This window comes from Magnolia sinica, chromosome 12 (genome assembly GCF_029962835.1).
Source record: "Magnolia sinica isolate HGM2019 chromosome 12, MsV1, whole genome shotgun sequence".
In the NCBI taxonomy this organism is placed as follows: Eukaryota; Viridiplantae; Streptophyta; class Magnoliopsida; order Magnoliales; family Magnoliaceae; genus Magnolia; species Magnolia sinica.
The window spans coordinates 1,227,992-1,254,442 of NC_080584.1; the positions used below are offsets into that span (position 1 = coordinate 1,227,992).

Consider the following 26,451-nt stretch of genomic DNA (forward strand, 5'->3'; position numbering starts at 1 on the left):
ATAACAATCCAATAGTACCAAGCAAAAAAGAGAAGAACGCAACGATTTAACGTGAAAAAACCATTACCAAAAAAATCACGGCACAAAGTGACAGATGATCACTATGAAAGTAAAAATTACAAAGAATAAGAGCTTACCCGTTTCGAATGACCTTGAATCATATCCTTGCTACACTCCTTTTGAAACCCTAGAATGATTTAAAAACCCTTAGTATACCTCTCAAACCCATTTACACCATATACATAGTTTTGGAAAGAATCTCAAACGAAATAGGAAACAAATTTCGTAGATTTGACGGATTCACAAAATTCTATGCAAAACTGTTCGACGTCATCGAATACCTTTCGATGATACTGAACAACTGCCAAAACTGTCCAATGGCAAAATATAATTTTTTCGAAAATATTTAATTACTCAACCCAGATTCGATGGCATCGAACACATCTTCGATGTCATTGAATACTACTCGATGTTATCGAAAAATGACACCAATATGTCCGGTGATTAAGAGAAAATATTTAGAAAATATACGATAGCATCGAGCCGACTTTGATGACATCGAAACCTGCTCCATGTCATCAAACTTGTTATTGACAGACCGTCAACTTAACAAATTTAAGACATCCATCAATAACAATCCATCCATTTTGCTAGCTTATGTCTTGACATGAGCTTAAAATAGAGGCACATCTAGGACTCAAAGTGGGGTTTATAATAGAAACAGTGGGGATTAAGGCGATGACCATAGAAATATTCATGGGAGTGCAAAAGTTATGGATCGGTTAATATTTTTGTATTTCCAGTTCATCTAAATTTTCAGTATATATGGTAGGAATGACATTACGGACAATTTGAAATGCATATAAATAAATATTGTGGTAGACCCTTAGAAAGCTTTAATGATAGGCAACTCCCTTCCCACCTTTTTCTAGGTATGGCCCACCTGAGTTTTGAATCAACCTCATTTTGTTTTTTGCTCGTGTCCTAGCCTATCCTCCTGTAATGTTTGTTTGCCATCCAACCTATTGATAAGCTAAATAGACACGAACGAAGGGGAAATGTTATCTCCTTTTTTGGAATATTATCTAAAATGAGCTGGAAAAACGGATGGACCGGGTCGATATAAATCCCATAGATCTAGATGGGCCCCATTGGCAAGGCCTCGCCCACTAAGCTGTTATCGCAGCCTCACCTAATCCACGTCCGCTCCAGAATACTCGAGCCGACGCTCAAAACGATGAGTTCTTTTGCCTCCATCTCGACTTAGATTCCAGCGTATGTCACAACTCATCGAGGTCCATATGATGAGATATTATGATGATCTGAACCGTTCATATTTTATTTACAATAACTAATAACCTATCATTAGACATTTGTACTTCTTTGATGAATCTGACCTTTGATTTTCAGAGTTGAATTTGAGCCATTGAAACTTTTATTTTCATTATTTAAATTCATATACAGAAAGAGATGATTAAAATAATCTAATATTCTTAATTAATTCCTATTCCTACATAGATTACACAAAATGGACGGTCCAGATCATTGAACCACCAAGCATGTGGGCCCCTATAGACGGTAAAAACACTCTGGATCGTGAGTCGCGACAGAGGCAAAATGAAATCCTAACGATTCCTCGCGGGGATGCGCAGTACGCGCCGTGCGCACCGTACGAGCCAACCGTTCCGTTGCGCCCCCCTATAAAAACCCTCGCAGCGCACTCTAACTCCCCGTTTCAGGCATTTGAGAGCGAGAGACGGAGAGATGAGGGAAGAGGTTAGAAGCTCTGGTGGGGCGATAGATCCCGTTCTCGTCGCTCGATCTTCATCTCCTCCTGCAACTCCTGCTGCTAGGTATTCTCCTTCTCTCTCTTTCTCTCTATGATCTCTCAAATTGACAGCTAGGGCACGCTCTACAGTCGAAGAGCTCCATCTAGGGTAACGTTTTTGTATTTGCATTCGAAAACCCTAGAATTTGATATAGGTCAGCTTTATATAGGTTTTGGTCATTATACCACCTATGCTGTTTTTTTTTTTTTTAAAATAAATATTATTAATCATTTCGAGAATTGAAACCCTGGAATTCGATCATTTTTCTGTCATTTTTAGCGGTTATGTGGAAATACTGTTTAGCTTAAGTGGATTGAGATCAAGTTAGGAAATGCTTGCCGTTTTGTTTGGAACTGTTAAATTTAGCTGATTTGGGTGTTTTTGTTGGGTTTTGTGGTGATTAGTTTGGTTGATTGGAAATGGTTAGCTTAGGGTTGGATTTTTGTTTGGAGTTGTTTAATTAAAGTGATTTATGCGGAAGTAGCCGTTTCTTATCAGGTTAATATCTGATATGTGGCCTATTGGGTTACATGATATTAAATTAATTTCTTGTGGGGGATGGCCCACCTGGGGTCATTGAGCGTCGCCTTTTGTTGCACTATTACATAGGCCTGGCGCACCCCTATTAAAAAAAGGTGTTTCTTTCTAGCGGTTTATTAGGAATTAGGTTGGTTATTTTGAACTAATAAACATTTTCATTTGAAGTTGTTGACTATAATTTTTAAGTGTTATGGGTTAGCGTCCGCGTTTGTGAAGTTTTTCATTTTACTGAAAAAACATTTGGTTGGTTGGAAGTATTTGTGAGAAACACTTGTTATTCAGTATGTTAGGGTGAATTGTGTATGGATGAGTTGTAGGATATGTGACTCGAGGCTTTGCGCAGCATACATGGTTGCCATTTTTTGACAACCGGCCTATGCCTTGGTAATCCAGACCATTGTTCTGTTGTGTCTCACTATGGATGGCCATGCCTCCAAAAATCTCCCAGATTAGAAGATTGTAGCCACCAATTTTTGGATATTTTTTTCTGTTGAATGCGGACCTTTGCTGTATTTCTCTTCTTAATTGTCTATTTGTAGGCCATAAATTAAAAGGTTATGTTGTCCTATCAAGGGGATCTTTTTGGTATGGTCCATATATTGTGGGATGCAACACACTGGACCTTTGCTGTATTTTTTTCTGTTGAATGTGGACATTTGCTGTATTTCTCTTCTTAATTGTCTATTTGTAGGCCACAAATTAAAAGGTTATGTTGTCCTATCAAGGGAATCTTTTTGGTATGGTCCATATATGGTGGGATGCAACAGACTGGAGGTCTGGATTGCTTAAGTGTGGGCAGGCTTCTGTTGCCACTTGCCAGTATTGAAAACTGGCATGTATTGTGGAAAGCCTCAGGTTGAGTATCCAATAATTCCTCATTCTTGGTGATCTTCTAGCAAGCTAGACTTTCCATGCAAAATGTGTCTGCAATCTCAGACACATTTTTGTGGTGATGTCAGTTATCTGAGTCCTGGGTTGGTTGGCTTCTGGATTTTGTTTTGAACTGAATCAGGCTGGGTCTATCCAAAATATGAATCTTTCTCAGTGCATGCCCAACCCATTTGACTTCCCTAATTTTCTGGAATCTAGCAGATATTAACCTTTTTATGCTAGACTTGTTCGAGTCTTAAAGCATTTGTGGTATTTTATGTAGTCTGGTATACCACTTTCCTACTTAAAGTGCTTGCTTTTTTCTTTACCTTGCAGTTTTGAAAAATTGGATGCATAATTTCTTTATCCCATTGTGGTAATTCTTCTTTCTGTGTCTTACCTAAATTGTTTGTGTATCAGTTCTGCAGGGGCATCTACAGCCGCTGTTCCAACAAATGCTGGCAGTGTAGATCGTCTTGGTCAAGGACAGGGTTCCAAAGTGGGTTCACTGTCCTGTGTTGGTTCAGACCTCCAGAGGACTTCCTTGAGCACAAGTGCGGGTGGTTCGGTACTTGGTTCATCATTTGCTTCATGTAGGCCATGGGAAAGGGGAGATTTACTTCGGCGCCTGGCTACATTTAAACCTTCAAATTGGTCCGGAAGACCAAAGGTTTGAACCTTAGCTGATTTTTCATCACTGGCCCAGTTTTGAAGTATTGATTATATTATGTATGCCACATTCTGGATTTTTCTCAAACTCAAAATACAAACTGATGGCATCCTTTGTCTTCTTGGTATTTTTATTCTCAAACCATCACATAAACACATTAATGCTTCTTTTTTTTTGAAAAGGTGAAGCAATATCATTAGGGCCAAAAAGCCAAACAAAAGATAGACTAAACAATACTAAACAGAAAAACAAATAAAAACAGGAGAAGAAACTGAAAAAAGTACAAACAGAACCCCAAAACAACTCAATTAGAAAAGGGCACTCAAGCCAACCACTCTAACAAATACAAGACCACTCAATTAAGCACCCCACTTGCTGAACCCCCTTGATTATGGAAACGACGATGATTTCTTTCCAACTAGATAAACCAAAAGATGGCGAGTAAACATCATCTTGATTTGCTCCCCTGGGTTGCAATGCCACATTCTAATAGAAGATCAATCGAGCTAGGTATCACCGAGTTGACACTGGATATTTGGAAGATGTGAGACCACACTATTCTAGCAAAAGAATAGTGAATGAAAAGGTGATCTACCGACTCCTCAACACTCAGACATGGGAGACAAGCATTGGGAAGAATCATCATTCTCTTTTGTAGATTATCAATTATGAGAATCCTATTTTTCCTCCCGAGCCAAGCAAAGGTAAAGACGAGCTGGGAAATCGGCACCCACGCTTGGTTCGTTAGGGTCCCCGGTGGAGTCACCATTGCTTGCCCCTTGACGGTCCCCAGTGGAGTCGCCATTTTGTGAATGCTGAGAAATCGGCGCCCATGCTTGGTTTTTATTTTTTATTTTTATTTTTAGGGGTGATTTGATTGATTTGGATTGATGATGTGATGTAGATTTGGATTCGCCACTAGCCACTTAATTTTAAAATCTCATAATCTCCTAGAACCTGCAGAACGTGTAAAGCTAGAGAATTCGAGGACTCTCTTGCTTTATGTTGACTCCTGGTCTGTGATTCGAGATTCTGAGTAAGAGACCTCGGTTACAAAGAGGGAAGGTGTTAAACACCCTCTCTGCCTGTACAAGTGTATAGTCTCTACTTTGTGTGGTAAAGTAATCTTAAAGTACAACATGTAGTCGAAATGAGACTAGGCACACTTGGATTTCTGATGTAGCAAGATCCGAGATTCCGGCAAGCTACAAAGCATACGTCCGAAGAATGTCTAGAAAAGCAGATGTAATGATGCTAACGTAATAAGGGAAGAAAAGGGACTAGATCACCATGAATTTCTGATGTGACAGGATCCGATATACGGCAAGTCACAAAACATACATTCGATAGTGATCTAGAGTAGCAAGTGGGTTGAGAAGAGAGAAGATATGATGAATGCTTTAATGGAAAATGAGATAATCTTTGGCTTGCTCCTGAGATAGCTAGGACATGGAGTGCACCATGACCAACCCGGATGAGATTGTAGAATTTGAGGATAGCTTGGAGGAGGCTAGGGGAAGGCTAAAAGATTAGGGTTTGAAGTCTTGGAGCTCTCTTTTCACTCTCACTCTCTTATTCTCCCTTAGAATTTTTGGGAAATGGGATTGTTGTGTGAAATGAGGAGAGGTGAAGGCTATTTATAGCCTTTTGTGATGACATTTTGGTAATTGTTAGGTTTGTGGAAGGTAAAAGCTGACATGATAGCTTGTAATTGGCTGAGGAGAGAAATGCCATGTGGCATGCTCTTATAAGCTCTTGGGGTTTGGTAAAAGGGTAAATAGGATGAACTTTGGGGGTAATTCCATATGAAAGTTGACTTTGGGAGGGCGAACAACTGTGTGCTCAGAGGGGATAAGGAGCGGCACTCCGATTACCGTCGGCGGTAGTCAGACTACCGCCCGGGCTGGGTTCCCTCTGGGCTTTGGTTGGAGGGCTTGCTTCGGGATCTTAGGTCGGCCCAAAGTTTGTTTTCGAATGTTTGGCTCTAAATGGTTGGGTATGTTTTTGGGAATTGGATCGATTTTCAGGTAGGCATTGACTTGGGTGGTGATTAGGGTTTAGGCTAGGATTAGGGTTTAGGGAATGGTTGGGGTAGGTTAGGGTTAGGGTTAGGGTTTAGGGAATGATTGGGGTTTCCGGGTTGTCTTTGCTTTCTTAAGATGCTAGCCTGGGTGGGGTGTCTACAGATGCCCCTCTTTGGCCGAGGTTGCAAGCAACCGAGTGCTAAAGCGAGTGGACACCCCACCCTTTTGGTCAGAAAAGGTAGTGGTTCAAATCCATTGCCTGCCATTGTATCGTAGTCAGCTTACTGTTTGGGAAAGAGATGACTCGCACATATCATGGGGGTTGAGGAAAATGTTGTGATTGTCCTTGCCCGTTTTGCGGCATTACGGGCCACGAATCACAACCCTTTCACGTCATATTATTAATAGCATCGGAGGGTGAGTTTGAAAAGTGGGGCCCTTGCGCGTTCTTGCGGCTTTATGGGGATTCTCGTACTGTTTGGATCTTGTTGTTTCTTTTGCTATGTAATCACCCTAAGAGTATTTGTTCTGTTTGATCGTCAAAGTGGTTAGCTGCCCCGCGCGTTTTGCGGCTTTACGGGGAACTCACTACGTCGACTTGGACTTGATCAAACTTTTTAAATATCTCGAACTAAGTATGTGCGGGTAATCTTTTGCCATTCAGTCTTCTGGTTCTGATACTTTGGTTACAACGAATCTTCTCCACTTAGAGTTTGGTTATTCTTACCAGAGATAGATCAAATCATCACTTGCATTCGATTCGTACGATTGACCAATCGTACTTGTATCATATACAGATTCGATCGTCCTCTGGGGAGATCGGAAAGGATCGAATCTTATTTTTCTGTTTGTACTGGACGCAACTGGAGAATATGGAAGATTCCTAAGTATACTGCGTGCCGAATGTGTTTTTGAAAATTTTGTTTGTTTGAAAGCTATCCTCTTTGGATTCGATCGTCCTCAGTACACTCAGGGATTTTATTGTAAATATTTTTGAGATTTTTTGAAAATGTCCGTTTGATCTCGTAGGATGGCGTCGTCGTTCGGTTTTTATTTGCGTAATTCGAATAAATATCAAAAAGTTGCGTTGCCTCCACCAATGACTCAATGGGGCTAACGGTGATTATCGTAGATATTCTTGAGATTTTTGAAAACATCCGTTCGATCTCGCGGGAGGGCGTCGTCGTTCGGCTTTTATTTGCATAATTCGAATAAGTATCAAACAGTTATGTTGACTCCACTAATGAGCAAATGGGGCTTAACCGTGATTTATTTTGCTAATTTCTTGCATTTTCTTTTCTTTTTCTTTTGTTTTGTATTTTCCTGAAATCATCATTTTATTTTATCAAGATTCCCAATTTCTCACGAGATTTTGCAATTTCTCGTGAGATATTGGGTTTTTCTCATGAGAATATTCCATCTTTCCCTTTCCCGTCCATTATCTGTCGGTCCAAGGCGTTTTCCAGTCGTCCCATCACCTTACAAGGGACAGGTGTGCTGATCCATGCGCGTTGGGCGGCGGGCGGTAGTCCGACTACCTCGGGCAGTCGAATTACCGCCCGGCACCCATTTGCCCACTAGTCAGATGCTGACGCTGGTCCAGGCATGGTCCCTCTCTTTCCTATTTCTTCTGTCTAGGGACGCCATTTCTGCTTCATCTAAGCTTTTGTTCTCCTTTGTTGTTGATTCCTTGCCACTTCCACCTCTTTCTTGCTTCTTCTCTTAGATCTTCTTCCAGGTGGTTGACCTTTGGTGGATTGATTTTTTTGTTTGCTGGATTTCAGCATCCATGCTTGTAGAGTGTTTGAAACATTTATCTGTGGCATTGGATCTTCCTCTTGGACATAGGAGATTATTGATCCGGATTTTGCAGAACCTTACCTGAAATTCCAACCTTTGGATCTTGCTGGGAAATCCATAAAAAGTGTATTTTGTTTATTTTGATTAAGTGGGGTGTGATAAGAAAGGGGCCCCACTCTTATTTCGTATATGGACATTTTTATTTTTTTCGTTGTTGTGTTTTTTTTTTGGAAGAAGAAGGTCCAGATCATGAAATGGTGGGCCAGGATGGATGATTTGTGGTCCACTTGGATCTTCCAATAGTATGGATCTTGATGGTGGGCCATCATTGGTGGAGTGGATCACTCTCCTTGGCTTGATCTTTGGCTCCATACATGGGTTGGATTCTCCAAGTGGGCCAGGATTATGGGCTTTGGTCTTGGAGATGTGGGTCTTGGACAATGGGCCTTGAGATATAGACTTGGGAGCAGGCCTTAAGATATGGGCTTTGGACTTTTGGAATGTGGGCCTTGGTGTGGGCTTTCATCCATGGGCTTTTAGACTTGAAATGTGGGCCTTGGAGTGGGCTTTCAGTAACCCATTCATGATATGTTTCCTTCCTCTAGAATGTTTAAGTTATTTCATGTGGGAGAGAGGGATACTTACCTGTAAATGTTTGACCATACGGCATGCTTCGCCGTAGTAGGAATGAGGCTGAACCTTCTCATCAGTCACTTGATCCTTGCTATGTTCCTCGAGAGGGTCGGCACCTTTCCGATGTGGCCCGGGAGGGAAGAACTCCTGCAGTCTTGAGGGGTCGTGGGGTCCACTCCAGTAGTTGACATGACCGTCGCCTCGATCCCCGACGATAGCTGCATCTCCCATCATCGCCTCGTAATCTGCGCCACGTATCCGGCCCAAACCATCAATAGAGGGACCCTCACCTGCCCCATCCAAACCACCCATCAAGCTTAAACCATTGAACCAATCAGGCCAATGGGTGTGGACCCCACAACTCATCAAGACTGCAGGAGCTCCTCCCTACTGGGCCACATCGGAAAGGTGTCGACCCATTTGAGGAATGTAGCAAGGATCAACTGACTGATGAGAAGGTCCAGCGACTCTAACCTCATTCTTACCACGGCGAGGCATGCTGCATGGTCAAACATTTACAGGTAAGTATCCCTCTCACTCCCATGAAATAACTTAAACATTCTAGAGGAAGGAAACATATCGTGAATGGGTTAGTGAAGGCCCACTTCAAGGCCCACATTTCAAAGCCCACATTTCAAGTCTAAAAGCCCACGGATCAAAGCCCACTCCAAGGCCCACATTCCAAAAGTCCAAAGCCCATATCTCAAGGCCCACTCCCAAGTCCATATCTCAAGGCCCATTGTCCAAGGCCCACATCTCCAAGACCAAAGCCCATATATCTAGGCCCATAATCCTGGCCCACTTGGAGAATCCAACCCATGCATGGAGCCAAAGATCAAGCCAAGGAGTGTGATCCACTCCACCAATGAAGGCCCACCATCAAGATCCACACTATTAAAAGATCCAAGTCGACCACGAATCATCTATCCTGGCCCATCATTTCATGATCTGGACCTTCTGCTTTTAAAATTTAAAAAAAAAAAAAAACAAAAACAAAAAAAACACAAAAAAAAATTTAAAAAAATAAAAAAATGTCCATACACAAAATAAGAGTGGGGCCCCTTTCTTATCACACCCCACTCAATCAAAATGAAAAAAATACACTTTTTATGGCAAAATAAAATTTTTTCAGCAAGATCCAAAGGTTGGAATTTCAGGTAAGGTTCTCCAAAATCCGAATCAATAATCTCTTATGTCCAAGAGGAAGATCCAATGCCACAGATAAATGTTTCAAACACTCCACAAGCATGGATGCTAAAATCTAGTAAACAAAGAAATCAATCCACCAAAGGACAACCATTTGGAAGAAGATCTGAGAGAAGAAGCAAGGAGGTGGTGGAAGTGGCAAGGAATCAGTAACAAAGGAGAACAAAAGCTTGGATGGAGTAGAAATGGTGTCCCTAGATAGAAGAAACGGGAAGAAGAAATAGAAAAGAGAGGGACCAGGCGCTAGCATCCGACCAACATGCAAACGGGTGCCGGGCAGTAATTCGACTACCGCCCGCCGCCCAACGTGCATGGATCAACACACCTGTCCCTTGTGAGGTGATGGGACGACTGGAAAATGCCTCGGACCGACAGATAATGGACGGGAAAGGGAGAGATGGAATATTCTCATGAGAAAAACCTAATATCTCACGAGAAATTGCAAAATCTAGTGAGAAATTGAGAATCTTGATAAAATAAAATGATGATTTCAGGAAAATACAAAAAAAAAAGGAAGAAAAAGAAAAGAAAATGCAAAAATTAGCAAAATAAATCACGGTTAAGCCCCATTTGCTCATTAGTGGAGGCAACACAACTGTTTGATACTTATTCAAATCATGCAAATAAAAGCTGAACGACGACACCCTCCCGCGAGATCGAGTGGATGTTTTCAAAAATATCTACTATAATTACCGTTAGCCCCATTAACTCATTAGTAGAGGCGACGCAATTGTTTGATACTATTCGAATTATGCAAATAAAAACCAAACGACGACGCCCTCCCACGAGATTGAACGGACATTTTCAAAAAATCTCAAAAATATTTACAAGAAAATCCCCAAGAAGTGTAGCTCCGAAGAGGATAACTTTCAAACAAACAAAAATTTCAAAAATGCATTCGGCACGTAGTATACTGAGGAATCTTCCGTATTCTCCAGTTGCGTCTAGTGCAAACAACAAAATAAGATTTGATCCTTTCTGGTCTCCCCGGAGGATGATTGAATCTATATATGATACAAGTACAATTGGCCTGATCTCCATATCTGGATAGTTGTAGGAATCGAATGCAAGTGATGATTTGATCTATCTCTGGTAAGAATAACCAAATTCTAAGTGGAGAAGATCCGTTGTAACCAAAGTATCAGAACCAGAAGACTGCATGGCAAAAGATTACCCGCACATACCTAGTCCGGGATATTTGGAAAGTCTGATCGAGTCCAAGTCGGCGTAGTGAGTTCCCCGTAAGGCCGCAGAACGCGTAGGGCAGCTAACCACTTTGACGATCAAATGGAACAAATACTCTTAGGGTGATTACGTAGCAAAGGAAACAATAAGATCTAAACAGTACGGGAATCCCCGTAAAGCCGCAGGAACGTGCAAGGGCCCTACTTTTCAGACTTATCCTCCGATGCTATTAACAATTTGACGTGGGTGCACTTCATGTCCTAACTATCTCAAGAGCAAGCCAAAGATTATCTCATTTTCCATTAAAACATTCATCATATCCTCTCTTTTCTCAACCCCCTCGCTACTCTAGATTATTATCGAATGTATGTTCTGTGACTTACCGTATATCAGATCTTGTCACATCAGAAACTCATGGTGATCTACTATGTTTTCTTCCTCTTATTATATTAGCATCATCATATCCGCTTTTCTAGACATTCTTCGGACGTATGATCTGTAGCTTGTCGGAATCCCGGATCTTGCTACATCAGAAATCCGAGTGTGCTTAGTTCCACTTCGATCATATCATCTCATCCCTTAAGATTATTTTACCACATGGAGTAGAGATCGTACACTTGTACGGGCAGAGAGGGTGCCTAACACCTTCGCTCTTTGCAACCGATGTTCCTTACTCAGAATCTCGGATCGCAGACCAGGATTCAACTTAAAGCAAGAGAGTTCTCAGATTCTCTAGCTTTATACATTCTACAGGTTCTAGCCGACTACGGGATTTTGAGATTAAGTGGCCAGTGACGATTCCAAATCTATATCACATCATCAATCCAAATCAGTCAAATCACCCCTCACAAAAAAACAATTAAAAAAAAACATAACAAAACCAAGCGTGGGCGCCGATTTTCCAGCGTTCACAAAATGGAAATCGACACCCGTTAACTTCCTTCGTCCCAGATCAAGGGAATCAAGTCCTCTAGCTTAGAATAATTTAGAATTTCATTTAAACGCCTCTAGAAACATCCTTCGAGAAGCAGCTGGCAACTAAAATGCCAAACCACGGGACAAAGATTAGCCAGGGTTGGGAAGGATGATCTAAGTGTGGAATCCCCACACCATATTGTCCAAGAACCTTATCCCAGAGCTCTCCTCAACAATAAACTAATAGCCAACACACCTCAGGGGCCATCCTAGCCACTAGCTTCCAAAGAAAAGAGGCCCAATATAAGGACTTGAGTACCATACTTACAGGCAAGGATTCTCTCCATAATTTACCTTCTTCAAATCCAAATCTCCAATGCCACTTTCCGAGGAGCACCACATTCATGGTACTTAAATCTTTTAAACCAGCCCCACCTTCACTAACCGGTTTACAAACTTCTTGCCAATTAAGTAAATGAAATTTCTGCTTCTCTTCATTTCCTTTCTGTAAAAATTCTCTTCTCATTTTATCAATCCTATCCAAAACCTCTTTTGGACACTTAAAGAGAGATGTGAAATATACCAGCAAGTTGGACTGGGCTGCTATAAGGAGTAAAGAGCAGCCACCGAATGATGGACATCGATGAGTCCAAGACGAAAGCTTCCTCTCCACTCGTTCAATCACCTTGTCCCATAAGAACTTTATCGATTTTCTGATACATAATGGTAACCCCAAATATATGGTCGAAAAGCTTCCTCTTTAGCAACCGAAAACCATCGCTAGCTGACCATTCTCTCCTGCTGCAAGTGGATTTCCAACATTTCAATTTTAGCTATGTTCACATGAAGACTCGACACCACTTCAAAACAAATAAATTTTTTTCTCAAATTGTCGACCGACACAAAGTTTGCATCACAAAAAAGGATTCTATCGTTTGCATACTGAAGGTTGACTCGCATTCCTACTTCCGTTTGAACTTGGAAATCAACCCTCTTTTCTCCGCCCTAAGAAGCATCCGACTAAATGCCCACCCCAATCATGACAAATAAGTACGGGGACAAAGGATCTCCCTGCCTAAGACCACGTGAAGCTTTAAAATAGCCATTAGGAGATCCATTGATGAGAATAGAGAAAGAAGGGGACTAAACACAACCTCAAATCCACTTCCGCCACTTAGAACTGCAACCAAGTCTCTCCAACATGTAATCTAGGAAGCTTCATTCAACATGGTCATACGCTTTTTCAATCTTAAGCTTGCAAACCAACCTACTCCTCGCTTGTTTAGCTCTAGATACACTCGTTAGCGATAAGAGTTGTACCCAAAATTTGCCTACCTGCAATAAGAGCACCTTGATTGTTAGATATGACCTTAGAAAGCATGATTCTGAATCTCAACATGAGCACTTTCGCTAGGATTTTATAGGGACTTCCAAGCAAGCTTATAGGCTTGAAATCTTTTATCATCTCCGCTCCTTCAATTTTAGGGATAAGGACTATGAATGCCGCACCCAGATCCCTTGACAAATGACCTCTTTCATAAAACTCCGAAATGAAACTCATAACATCTTTGCTAATAGCACCCCAAAACTTTCGGAAAAACAACATCGGACCAGGGACCTTTTCACCACACATAGAATCAATGCGCTTTTGACTTCATCTTCTAAAATTGGCTTTTCAAGAGAATTCGCACCTTCCATGTCTAGATTAAGAAATTCAAGGTTATCAAGCTTTGGCCTTTTTTTAATTTTTTAAGTTTTTTAATTTTATTTTTACACACGCGCACGCATACCCCACACACTCACGCCGTAGTGGGATTTCACAACCTATGGATACTTGAACCCTTGACCGGGTGTTGAAACTCCTGCTCCAATCATTGAAACTGAAATCTCTGCTCTAGCTTTCAGTAAGTAGGGTGCAACTTGGGTAAGTTGGGACAGGTTGAGGGTCGACCTAAGCCTAGCCCAACCCAACCTCAAGAGGAGCTGCCATGAGGCCCTACCCAACTCTACACCCAATCCAACGTATTGAATACTTACCCCTAATACAATTAGGTTTGGGTCAGGTCAGATTATTTGCATCGGGTTAACAGCTGACTAGTAAACTAACACACCAAACTCATCAAATAACAACAGTAAATTAACAACATCGCTAAAGTAACACCTACGACTATTGGAATAACACTGCCAAAATAAAGTCTACAATCACCACTCATAAACAAATAAAACTAAAGAAATAAATAAGAACTTACGATCATTGTGATCAGCAATTATAATCTTCTATGGGCCTGTTTGGATTTGCGTAAATAAAAATGTAGGAAATGATGCTTCTGGGGAAACAGTAGTTTCAAGAAACCATGGAAAAGTAAAACTATCTTCCGTCATTGTTTTTCAACAAAAATTTCCTCTATTTCCAAATTTATTGCTAGGAAAAGTGGAATTTGTCATGGAAAATTTACTTCCTGATGGAAGCTGGCACATGTGACATTAAGTTGGATTATGGCATCTGTTGTATCGTCATGTGTGGCACATTGGTCAAATGCGGGGTGCTTCAAGATGGACAGTGGCATATGTTGCACATGTGGCACTTGTGGAGCACTGGAAGATGAATAGTGGCACATGGCACATGTTGGGCACATGAAGATGATAGTGGCAAATGTTGCATTTTTGGCAAATTGACACGTAGGTCACTAGAAGATGAGAGGTGGCACATATTGCGCATTGGCACATTTATGGCGCTTTTAGATGGGTGGTGGCACCTTTTGTGCATGTGGGACATTGGAACATGTGGGGCACTTGAAGGTGCAGTGGCACATGTGGAGTACTTGAATATGACCATCACACTGTGGATAACATGCGGGGCACTTCATATAGAGATGGGTTGTTTCCTCCCATTTTCCTCAAATTCTTGGAAATTATGTTTTATGGGCAAGGAAATGACAAAAAGGGAGCAGTTTTCAGGAAATGGGAGGGAAATGGAAATGGCATTTTCTAGGAAATAGAAAATAGGCAATAGTAGAAATGTCATTTCATCTATTTACATTTCTGCAAATCCAAACAGGCCCTAGAAGTAGTTGTTGCTCTTCAAGATGTTGAAATCAGCAAAAAACAAGCAGTCCAAGAATTCAACATACGGTGGCCCTTGGATCTGCATCAGAATTATCTTGGCACAAGCTTCTGTGGTTCGACTTTTGACTCATCAGAGGTTGAGCTTGCATCAAATAGATCTAGGTATGCTGTACGACAATGGAGGGGATCGCTAGCAATGATGGCGCCGGTGGTGAGGACAGGACCGATGATAGAGAGAAAGGTAAGAAAAAAAAAGAAGAAGACGACTTCAATGAAATTGGGACTGGAGAAGAAGGTGGGGAGTGGAAACAGATTCTCTCTAGGAGACGCAAAAGGTCACAGGAGGGTAATGGAAGTGGGAAATACGATTCATATCCTACCCATTTTCGTCAGAGGTTATCCACATGGTTGGTTCCCTCTCAACCTCGAGAGAATCTTTGGTCGGACGGGAGCCGTCATGGATGTTGTGATGCCTAGAGACAGAATGGTCGATATCGAGGTTTTGCGCTTGTTCGAATGAGCAGCGAAGCAAAACTGGCTAGAGCTGTTAATATGCTTCATGGCGTTAGCTTCGATGGAAAGAAGATGTTGGTGCAAAGGGCTTGTTTCGGGCCTGATCGAGGAAAAACTCAGACTGTATTTGCCGGAACATCTACCCTAAAGCGGCACTCTTTAAAATCTTTCAAGCCCTCGGATCCACCTCCCCAAAAACAGGGTTTATCTCTCAAAGATGTGCTTACAAACTCCTCTAGAGCTTCCTCGTCTCATCAATCGCAAGAGAAGATCTTTGGGAATGAAGATGAATCCCTTCATTCGGATAAAGTGTTTCAACCTGTTGCTGTGGAGAAGCAGCCCCCGTACGACATACGTATTGCTCAAGATCGCTTCGACCGTTCAAAGCCCGAACTGCAAAATACGATAGTGATTTCCACAAAACATGATGCGTCCATCCCTCAGGCGCGCAGATGGATCGATGAGTGCTGCGGCATACAACCCAGATTATACACCATTAGACCCATCAGTTACGACGACCTCTGGATCAGTGATGCAGGACATGGAAAATTTAAATATGATATGCAAGATTTCAGGCTTAGATCACACCAATTCAGAAACAATCACACAAATTCCACATCCCACATGAAAATCCAAACATTCAATTAAAGGGGAATCTATGCGGGTCCAAGCCGACACAGGTTAGGACTGGACCAATAAAAATTATAAACCAAATGATGTCAAAGGGAAATAAAATCAACTACACATACATAAAAATCAGTCCCTAATCCAAGGGATTCCCTAATTTCAATTCAAGGAACCCTAAGGTGATAAAAAATGGGCAAATCAATTAGGGATTATGTAATCTAGGGTTAGGATTCATGAAAAACGGCTATGAGAGGATAAAAACCTGAGCCAAAAGATGATCCCGCGTGTGGACAACAACAATGGCCTAGACGGACGTGCGTGTGATCCCGGCCGCACGTGTGTGGGGCCCACCATTCAGAAAAAGGCCACCTTGGCCCTGGTCGGCCAGGGATGGACTCCAAAACCCCCAAATCTCAGCTCGATCCGATGCACATCTGGAAACCTGCTGTAATGAAGAAATCTGATGCAACAAAAGGACAAATTCGAAGTACGGATGGTGAGGGAAGATGGAAAAAAAGATGATGGAAGATGGGGGTGAATTGGGATCGATGTGGCTTCGCACCACGGTAGTTAACCCTTCGAAAAGGGAGGGCTTCGCACCCACTTTTGAATTCTTCCACAACTCACGAAGAGAGCAGAAAAATAAAGTAGGAATTTTTTATTAACTTCAATGAATGAAAAGAACTACAAGGGGTGCCTATTTATAGGGAGAACCCTATATCCAAAAACTCGCACCATGTGCGACACCTATTACTTGGCAATGAAGTAAACTAAAATAAAAACCAAACAAGGAAATCTAAAGCGTTCATGATGTTTTAAATAATAGCAATAAGCAAAACCTAAAATATAAAACCAATCCGACGAGTGGGCCATGATCATGAGATCCCATGGTGGGCTTTTCTTGACTATCGGGCCACTTTTCTGAGCCAAAACTTGACTTCTAGTTAGGAGGCCCTCCCTGGACGTCGTCATCGAGCCAGATCGATGGTGGGGTTCTCCTACGTACGTACGTGCGTAGGGGAGGCGGCATGAGTGCGCGTGTGCGCGTGATGTCCCCATCAATCAGTGTTAGTCTGGGGGTTAATTTGGATACACTCCTCATCGCAGGAGTGCTTCACACGGATGTGCCGGTGAAAAAAGTCCAAAAATGGGAAGACTACTCTATATTCGGAAAGGAATCTATGTGGATTCTCTTATGGGGAATTCCATTGGAGCTCTCGTATGATGAATTTTTCATCCAAGCTGCCTCGGTTCTGGGTTTTCTCATTAAGCTAGACCCAAAGACAAATAGGAGCTGAAATGGCAGTCATTCGAGACCCTCTCCCTTCTCACATCAGGGTTGCAGTGGAAGATAGGGTCATCATCCTCCCCGTTCAACTGGAAATGATTGGCGAATCTTACCCCAAGTGGGGGGATTATTGGAGAACAATGGAACAAGCACGCAAAGCTCCAACAGATCGGCCTGTGGAAGAAGGAATACAAGCCCAGTGCACCTGCGAACCACGAAATCATTTCTGTTTCCCGCTAGTTCAAAAAGATAGTCATACAAATCCGATTCTAGCTTTGGAGGTGACACGTGGCTCTGATCAGGAACATTCCGAGCTGACACGCTTGTCACGTGCTAACCTTTCTGCATCTCGTCTTATTGACGGAGAAGTCGATCCTAATCTTGCTGACACGCGTCCCCATTTGTTGCATCCGACTACACACGTCCCTCATCTAGATATCCCTAAGGACCAGCGCCCGATACGCTCCTCTCCCTCTTCCACAAGTTTCATCCAGGGCGCTCCTTTTTCGCCCTCGAGCCACTCGTGCACTTCCTCCACTGTAGCGACATTAATTGAGAGCGATATTTCCAATCACCCTAGCCAGACGCGTGCACCAACGACACTTGCCTTTGCAGCCGAAAATGTTCTCCCTCGTATTGCGACACGTGGATATCCGTGCCCTGTGCTGTCTACCGTTTCCCCTTTCCAAGACAGTAGCGTCCTTGAGATGCTATCGGGTGCAGTAATGAAGTCGCCACGTCATCAAAGCAGTCTCCCCCTCTCATCCCACAACAATCGTGCCGAGAAATCTGTTGCGCTCTCCCCACGTGGCAACCTTGACGATCCAGATGCCTCTTGTATGAACCACGCTCTACCCCAATTACTTTCCCCACGTCCTGCCTCCAGTACCAGTATCTCTCCCTCTCTCCTCTCCCAACCATTAGAATTCCCTAACTAGTTTCGATCCGACCTCCAAATCATGCCAATCCCTTCCCTCTCGACGATCCCTCGCGTCTCTTGGACCTGCCAGAGATTCACTCTACAACGGCGTTCGACAACAGTTCTTGCCTCTCTGAAAATCCGTCCACCCCCTCCACCCCTTTTTCCTCCCTTCTTTCATGGCCCCAATCCTTGCCTAGGAATATGTTAGCCCGCTTGTTCCAGGAAGATTCGGTTAACGGGGTTATCGATGCCGAACCCCTTTAGGTACATTTAGGCCCTACAACAGATCAGGTGGATGAAGGCAACAAGGATCAGGAAGATATCCTTATTAGAACTCGTCTGAGAAAGAAAATTCAGAATAAAAAATGGGTTCGAGATGTTATCGGGCATATCGGTAGAGCCGTAGGACTCTCATTTGGTGATTGTCCAGAAGACTTCGCCTCTCTCTTTCAGTGCGTGGAAGCCATCAAGATTACCTAAAAAATGTTCATCCAAATTCATTGGCAACATGGATCTTCAACCTTCTGAAGAGGTATTTCGAACTATTCAAGGGCCCAACAGTGAAACAGATTTTCAGGGCAGACAGGGCAGTATGGTTAACTCATGAAGATTATTTCTTGGAACGTTAGGGGTGTTGGGTCGAAGCAGAAGCGGAGACTCATTAAACTTACGTGCTTGAAATATCGGCCGGACGTTATTTGTCTTTAGGAGACCGAAGTGTTTACTTTCAGCGACCATCTCTTGGGATCCATTTGGAAATTGAAGGACACCAAATGAGAGTCTCTGGACGCAATTGGGAGTGCTGGGGGAATCCTGGTGGGGTGGAATTCCGTTAAATGGGATCTCATTTCCACACGGCGCGGTTTATTTTCGGTATCAATAATCCTAAAAGACAAAGCTTCCGATTTCCAGTGTCTCATATCCTCAATCTATGGCCCAATTTCTGACAACATAAGAACTGATTTATAGGAAGAACTCAGCAGGAGCAGATCGCTCTTCTCAGGGCCCACCTGTTTCGCTGGAGATTTTAACATGATCAAATCGCCCCAAGAAAAATCTCACGGCAATCGGACCTCCCCTGCCATGAGAGCTTTTTTCTCTTGGATCGACGATGAAGAGTTTGTGGATCTTCCCCTCCTTGGTGCTCGTTTCACGTGGTCTAATGGTCGAGCGATCCCGACGCTATCCAGGCTTGACAGATTTCTTCTTTCCCTTGAATGGTTGGATGCCTTCCCCTCAGTATCCCAATATGCTCTCCCAAGAACAACCTCAAACCATTGCCCAATTCTTCTTTCTGCTAAGGAGATTAATTGGGGTTCGAAACCATTCCGTTTTGATGCTTCTTGGTTGAAAATTGCCGGGTTCTGAAAAATGATCGCAGATTGGTGGGGAGATTTTAGTGTCGAAGGTTTTGCTGGTTTCAGATTATGTTCTAAGCTCAAGATGCTGAAAGCCAAAATAACACAGTGGAAGACCTAGGTCCTCTCCTCTAGACAGTTTGAAACTGACAACCTCCTGTCTTCCCTACAACAGATTGACGCGGAAATAGGAGGAGGTAATTCATCCCTTGAGACTCTGGCTAGAAGAATTTCTCTTATTCAGGCTCTGTCTGTTAGATCTCTCGAAGTCGAAATATCATGGAAACAAAAAGCTTGGGCAAGGTGGATAAAAGAGGGCGACAGAAATTCAAAATGCTTCCACAACTTATCTAGTATGCATGCCAGATTTGATAAGATTTGCAGTATTGTGATTGATGAAAGACGGGTGGAAGAAAAGGATGAAATCGTCGATGCCGCAATCTTCCACTTCCAATCCCTCTTTAGCTCAGCCCATCACAGACGCCTTGGCATAGATAATCTCCACCTTAATTCCTTATCGTCTGAAGACGCTTTTTCCCTTGAAGCCCCTTTCTCCTTGGAAGAAGTTAAGCTGGCCATCGACTCGCTTAGGGGTGATAGAGCCCCAGGGCCTGATGGATACCCTATTCTTTTTTTCCAAACTTTCTGGGAGATTATCCAATCCAATGTGATGGATTTCTTTAACGAATTCCACGATAGGGCCAGACTATTTGCTAATCTCGGAGCCACATTCATCGCCCTCATTCCCAAATTTCAAGGGGCTGTGTCCTTTAAAGAATTTCGTCTGATCAATCTGTTGGGTGGTCCATATAAGATTTTGGCTAAAGTTCTAGCCACTCTCGCCTATCAAAATACATCATCAAAATTATTTCAGGCAATCAATGCGCATTCATTCCTGGGAGGCAGATTACTAATGGCGCGCTTATAGCTAATGAATGTATTGATGCTGCTCACAGATCGGGTTGCAAATTCATCGGCTGCAAGTTAGATATCGAAAAAGCGTATGATCATGTAGATTGGGAATTTCTGCATCTCTTGCTAATTAGAATGGATTTCAGATCTCTCTGGAGAAGGTGAATTATGGAGTGTATCTCCTCCGCCCGTTTCTCTGTTATCCTAAACGGTTCTCCTTTTGGTTTCTTCAACCGTGCTCGTGGTCTACGCCAAGGGGATCCTCTCTCCACTTTCCTGTTCTTGATCGTCGGTGAAGCCTTCTCCAAAATGCTCCATCAAGGACAGGAAGTTGGGATCTTAGATGGCATCCCCATTCAGGGCCCCTCTGCTCCCATATCTCACATTCAATTTGCTGATGACACATTGATTTTCAACGAGGCTTCCCTGGATAAAATCAGCAATCTCCGCACTTCCATTCTCTACTTTGAGGCTGTCTCGGGTTTATCTGTTAATCTCGCTAAATCCAAGATTTTTGCATAAATTTGGAAGAAGAGGAAACCATTGGATGGGCAGATTTTTTCGGCTGTTCAGCGAGCTCTCTCCCTTCTACGTTTGTAGGCCTTCGGTTGTGTATTGGCGCCCCTCCTAAATCAGCCTGGGACAAGGTGATTTCTAGATTTGATTCCTTCCTGGCAAAATGGAAATGCCGTTTTCTTTCTTTCGATGGTTCTATTACCCTTATAAAGGCAGCTCTATCGAATCTCCCCATCTATTTCATGTCTCTATTTAAATGTCCTCCTTCAGTTCTAAAGACTATTGAGCACAAAAGAAGGGATTTTCTATGGCACAACAAGGGAGAGAAGAATAAATTCCATTTGGTGGAGTGGAATTCTGTGTGCAAGCATTACAATCAAGGTGGGACAGGTATAAAAAATTTGAAACTTATGAACAGGGCTTTGCTAGGCAAATGGATTTGGCGCTTAGGAACTGAAGACAATAGCTTGTGGAACAAAGTGATAAAAGGCAAATACGGCAGATCAGTTGGGGGCTGGTGGTCCAACATCTCTTCTCAGCACAAGGCTTCTGCGGTTTGGAGAGATATTATTTCCACTCAAGATCAGGTCCTGCAAGGGATGGAATTCCATCTTGGCAATGGCTCAAAAATTCAGTTTTGGAAAGATTGTTGGGTGGAGAAAATCCCGCTTAGAGACAAATTTCCCTTAATTTTCTCTCTCGCTCCAAATCCAGATACATCGTTTCCAATTGCTATTCTATTACTGCTGGAAAGTTGGTATGATCAGTGGATTGTAGGAGGAATCTACAAGACTGGGAGGTACAACAGTTTGTGGACCTCCTTGAGTGCATCTATAGGGCCCAACCCAATCCTCAAATCGATGACGCGCTGCTCTGGACTAAGTCTAAGACCAACAGATTCTCGGTCCGTTCCTTTTATTTGCAGTTGGAGCAATCTCCCATCTCTGCTAATCATCACTGTTCTAAACTTTGGAAATCCCCGGTTCCTCCTAAGTTCATCGCGTTCGCTTGGCTGGTCACTCTGAAAAGAATTCTGACGGTGGATAATCTTAGGAAGAGAGGGATGTGTTTAGTGAATATTTGTTTGTGCTGCAAGAAGGCGGAGGAGATGGTGGACCATTTGCTGCTCCACTGCCCTTTCATTTCTTCCATTTTGGCCGATTTTCGGGTCCGTTTTGAAGTCAATAGGTGCCCTCCACTTTGCGTCTCTTCTCTTTTTATGGATTGGAATGGGGTGAAGCTTGAAAAGAATCGATCCGCCCTGTGGAAAATGGCCCTTCTTGCCACTTGGTGGTGCGTTTAGGTGGAAAGGAACGGCAGATGTTTTCGGGACACTTCTAATTCTTCGGCTTCGGTGCTATCTAGAGCTAAAGCTCTAATTATTGAATGGGCCACCCATATTGAATCCATGAAGGATTCCGACCTTTTGTTTCTTGGTTTGTAAGCCTTTGTCTGCTTCCTTAGCAGATTTGGCTGCTGCTTTTGTAATTTTTCTGTTTTTTTAGCTTTTTTTAATAAAATCTCGTTGCCTTTCAAAATAAATAAATAAATAATATCTTGGCACACTGGTTCTTCCTGCTGTATATTTTCTATGTTGTTATCCTCAAATAGTTTGTGCATTGACATTTGAATTACACATGTTTACCATTTCCTTTATTGGTACTCTCATGTCCTTTGATAATTCCTGTCTTCTGTGTTTGTGTTTTAAACTGTTGAGAGGGATATTTGCAGGCTGCCAGTTCACTGGCTTGTGCCAGAAGAGGTTGGATGAATGTTGACATTGATAAAATCGTGTGCGAGACATGTGGAAAGCAACTCAGTTTTACTTTGTTGGCGTCTTGGACACAGTCCGAAGGTCAAATTCCATTGTCTTAAACTGCTTTAATCCTATGTGCTGCCTCTAAAGTTCTATTTTTGAAGGCCTTTATCTGTATTCTAGCGTCTTTTGTGAATTATTTTTTGTTTTTCATACTTAAGGTCAGTTGGATTCTCCTATGTTCACAAATCATGTTTTGAAGTTTTTAAAATATCTACTGTGGCACTCTTTCTTCTTTTGAAAAATTTTAGCTACCATGTGGCAACAAATACATGCTAATCTCGTGCTCTTCTCCTTCCTGTTTTGGAGCAGCATTCTTGATATCATTTGCACCAGCTTGCTAACTTTTCCTCTCTTGTCATTTCTTTTAATTGAAGTTGATAACGCTGGTGAAGCTTTTGCAAAGGAGCTCGACTCAGGCCACAAAGTCACTTGTCCATGGAGAGGAAATACCTGTGCCGAAAGCTTGGTGCAGTTCCCGCCAACTCCTTCTCCAGCACTCATTGGAGGTTATAAGGATCGGTGCGATGGACTTTTGCAGTTTCAATCTCTTCCCGTTGTAGCGTTGTCTGCAATTGAGCAGATGAAACTTTCTAGGAGCCTGCAGATCGACCGTTTTCTATCCCAACCGCACACTATCACAGCAGGGGAATTTGGTTTTAGAGCAGACAGCATCCTAGGACTCGAGTTGTCCAGAGAGGAGGCATTGTTGACTTATTCCCGTGTATGCAGACTTTAGATCTTTTCTTCACTCTTCTAACAGAGGTTTGCAAAGTGCAGATGTGTGTGCAATGAAGCTCGTGTAGATGCCACGCATGTGCCAACATGGCACGTGTGCAAGATCTCCATTCATCAGGTTGATCTGACCTTGTACTTGTTTTCCCGAAAATAACCAATCAGCATGTGGGCCCCTATATTGGAAACAGGTGGATGGGTTAGAAAACTTAAGCCAGGTTTTTTCAGAGACGTACATTTGTTTTGCAAACTGTGGCTCACCTGACAAATGGATTGACCTCATTCTGGGGCTAGGGCATTGATATAGTGGTGCCATTCTGATGGACGAATTGGATCTCGTACCTATCTTGCCATGCTGTCACATGCATGGTGTGTACATGAGCTTTATTGCACACTCATGTGGGCTTAACAAAGCTCCTTTTACATGCTTATGATTTTCAGTTTAATGCTTGATTATTTTGGCCTTCTAATTGCATGGTTCCAATTTACTTCTTTTCCTGGGTAGGCCCAGAAGCTGATAAGCCTGTGCGGATGGGAGCCAAGGTGGGTTCTAAATGTTCAAGACTGTGAAGAGCACTCTGCCCAATCAGCAAGAAATGCCTGCTCGTTTAGCCCTATACAAGATCGATTACTTCCTTTGCAGGAACCTGGACTCAGCAAGAAAGCGGTACCTGCTGCAGAAAAAGAAACTGGAAAGAAAAAGATGTCGATTCCAGAATCTAGATGTGATTCCAAGTCACCTCTATTAGATTGTAGCTTATGCGGTGTGACTGTCAGAATTTGGGAATTCCTTACGGTACCTCGCCCTGCTCGCTTGGCTCCCAACAATATTGATACTGTAGAAACAAGCAAAAAAATGGCATTGACACGTGGGGTGAGTGCAGCTAGTGGTATCAACGGGTGGATTTCGGTCGATGGAACAGAGAAAGAACAGGCCGAGTGCCGTGATGAAGCAGCAACAGCGGATGAGGGCAAAACATTATCAAATGCTGGTGTGGATTTAAATCTTACAATGGCAGGAGGGTTACCATCTGGTCAGTTTGTTGTGCCTGCAATCTCTGAGCACTTTGAAGATGCAGCTTTAGGAAGAGATTTAATGATTGGTCAGCCTTCTGGTAGCGAGGTTGGTGATCGTGCGGCTTCATTTGAATCACGGGGTCCAAGCACTAGGAAACGGAGCTTTGGTGAAGGAGGGAGCACTGTTGACAGGCCACACAGGAGGTTTCAGGGGGCTGATAGTGTCGAAGGAACCGTAATTGATCGTGATGGTGATGAGGTAAATTACAGTAGAGAATATTCTGGGGGCCCCTCCAAGCATTCCCGTGATTCTTACCATTCATCTTATAGGAGAGATTCTTCCGGTGCTGGCCCTAGTCGCTCCAGGGGCTTTGAGACAGATATATATGGAGACAAAATTGAACCTTTAAGACAAGGACATGACCTTATGACTGGTGCCACCTCTACTAGAGATTCAGCTCGTGCATCTTCCGTTATTGCAATGGATACAGTCTGCCACAGTGCAGAGGAGGACTCTATGGAAAGCGTGGAAAATTATCCCGGTGATGTTGATGATGTCCATTTTCCTTCTCCAACAGTGCACAAGAACCTCGACCTGAATGATGCATCAGATCAACACTATAGCAATCAAGCACAGCAGAGCGCCTGTTTCCAACCAGCTGCTGGAAGGGCTGCTGGAGGAATGGGAGAGAGCAGTACGAATTATGGTGAAGAAACATTGAACGCAGAAACAGTTAGTGTGCAAGCTCGGGATGGGTTGAGTTTTGGAATCAGTGGAGGAAGTGTTGGCATGGGCGCTAGTCATGAAGCCGAAATCCATGGAGCTGATGTTTCCGTCCATAGAGCGGATAGCATTGTTGGAGATGTGGAACCAATAGCAGAAGTCACTGAGAATCTGGGGCAAACAGGTGAATCTGCTCCAGATCCTGGAATGATGGATGAATTCGTTCCGGAAGAAATGGATAGAGAGGATCCTCATGGAGACAGTCAAGAAATGATGTCTCATTCCGTAGGAAGGGCGGACAGTGGCTCTAAAATTGATGGTTCAACTAAGGCGGAGTCTATTGGAAGTGGGGAGAAGATGGGCCATGTGTTGGACCGTGAGAATAGTGACCATCCTTCTCTTTCTTGCAACGCTATGATATACTCTGTGCATGAAGCATCCAAGGAAGAGGTAACTCAAGCCGGCAACGAATCTCTTGCTGATGGATGTATGCCCTTGGAATCTGATAACTTTGCTGGAAATGGAATAGGTAATACTATCCATTCCTCTTGTTTTCTTATCCATGGTTCTCAGTCCAGAGCTGTTTAAACTGTGAAGAGTATATTTTTTCTCTGGCATTTTCTTCTCAGCACTTGCTGTACACAACAGGCCACTGCATAATTTTAAACTTTCTCACCTCCATTAACTCTTTTCGATAAATCCAAGGCATTTTCTTCAAATTTTACTGGAGAAATCCCCTAGTGCTCTTAGAGCAATAAGTTATAATGCTCATAGTTGATGCTTCTAGTTGCATTGGGACACTTGGACAATCAATTCATTGATCTAGACTGTTTGTTAGGTCCACAATACATTTCATGGGCTAGCAAGAAAACATCACACAGGTATGACAATATTAACCGTGTGATCAATTACTTTAATATGGACAGTCAAGATCATTTAGACAAAAATATGTCTGGTTCAACAATTTGATCCATCTATTTGATGGGGAGCATTGGGGATTGCCTATGATTCCAAAGAATTTCTTCTGTTAGGCAATCCTAACCATTCCATCCACGGCTTGGAGAAAGGATGGTTACAAAAAATGCGTTCTTGACTTGATGGACAATTCTGTTCGATTTACTGGACCATCCAAGTGAACTAGGAGCTCTATAACTTACAGTGCTCTGCAAGCACTGGAGCATTTCTCTTTATGCTGTTTAACTCTTAGTTTACTGATATTGCAATTGAATGATGCTTTTTAAATAAATTTAAAAATCAAAAAAATAAAAAAACACAATTTGTTGTG

At 42.7% G+C, this 26,451-nt stretch overlaps 1 protein-coding gene and 1 non-coding gene across 2 annotated transcripts in view; both read left to right on the forward strand.

Moving 5' to 3' along the window:
* The window catches only part of LOC131221714 (uncharacterized), a 45,227-nt gene that overhangs the window by 13,222 nt on the left and 5,554 nt on the right, over positions 1–26,451 (forward strand). Inside the window, exons 15-19 of the mRNA XM_058217011.1 lie at positions 1,717–1,853; positions 3,660–3,909; positions 22,606–22,729; positions 23,068–23,414; positions 23,931–25,695. Of these exons, the coding sequence (XP_058072994.1) occupies positions 1,717–1,853; positions 3,660–3,909; positions 22,606–22,729; positions 23,068–23,414; positions 23,931–25,695 (2,623 nt within the window). The remainder of the gene's footprint in view (positions 1–1,716; positions 1,854–3,659; positions 3,910–22,605; positions 22,730–23,067; positions 23,415–23,930; positions 25,696–26,451) is intronic.
* Positions 2,268–2,454, forward strand: LOC131221999 (U2 spliceosomal RNA). The gene has a single exon (XR_009159710.1). It is a non-coding gene; the product is annotated as a U2 spliceosomal RNA (small nuclear RNA).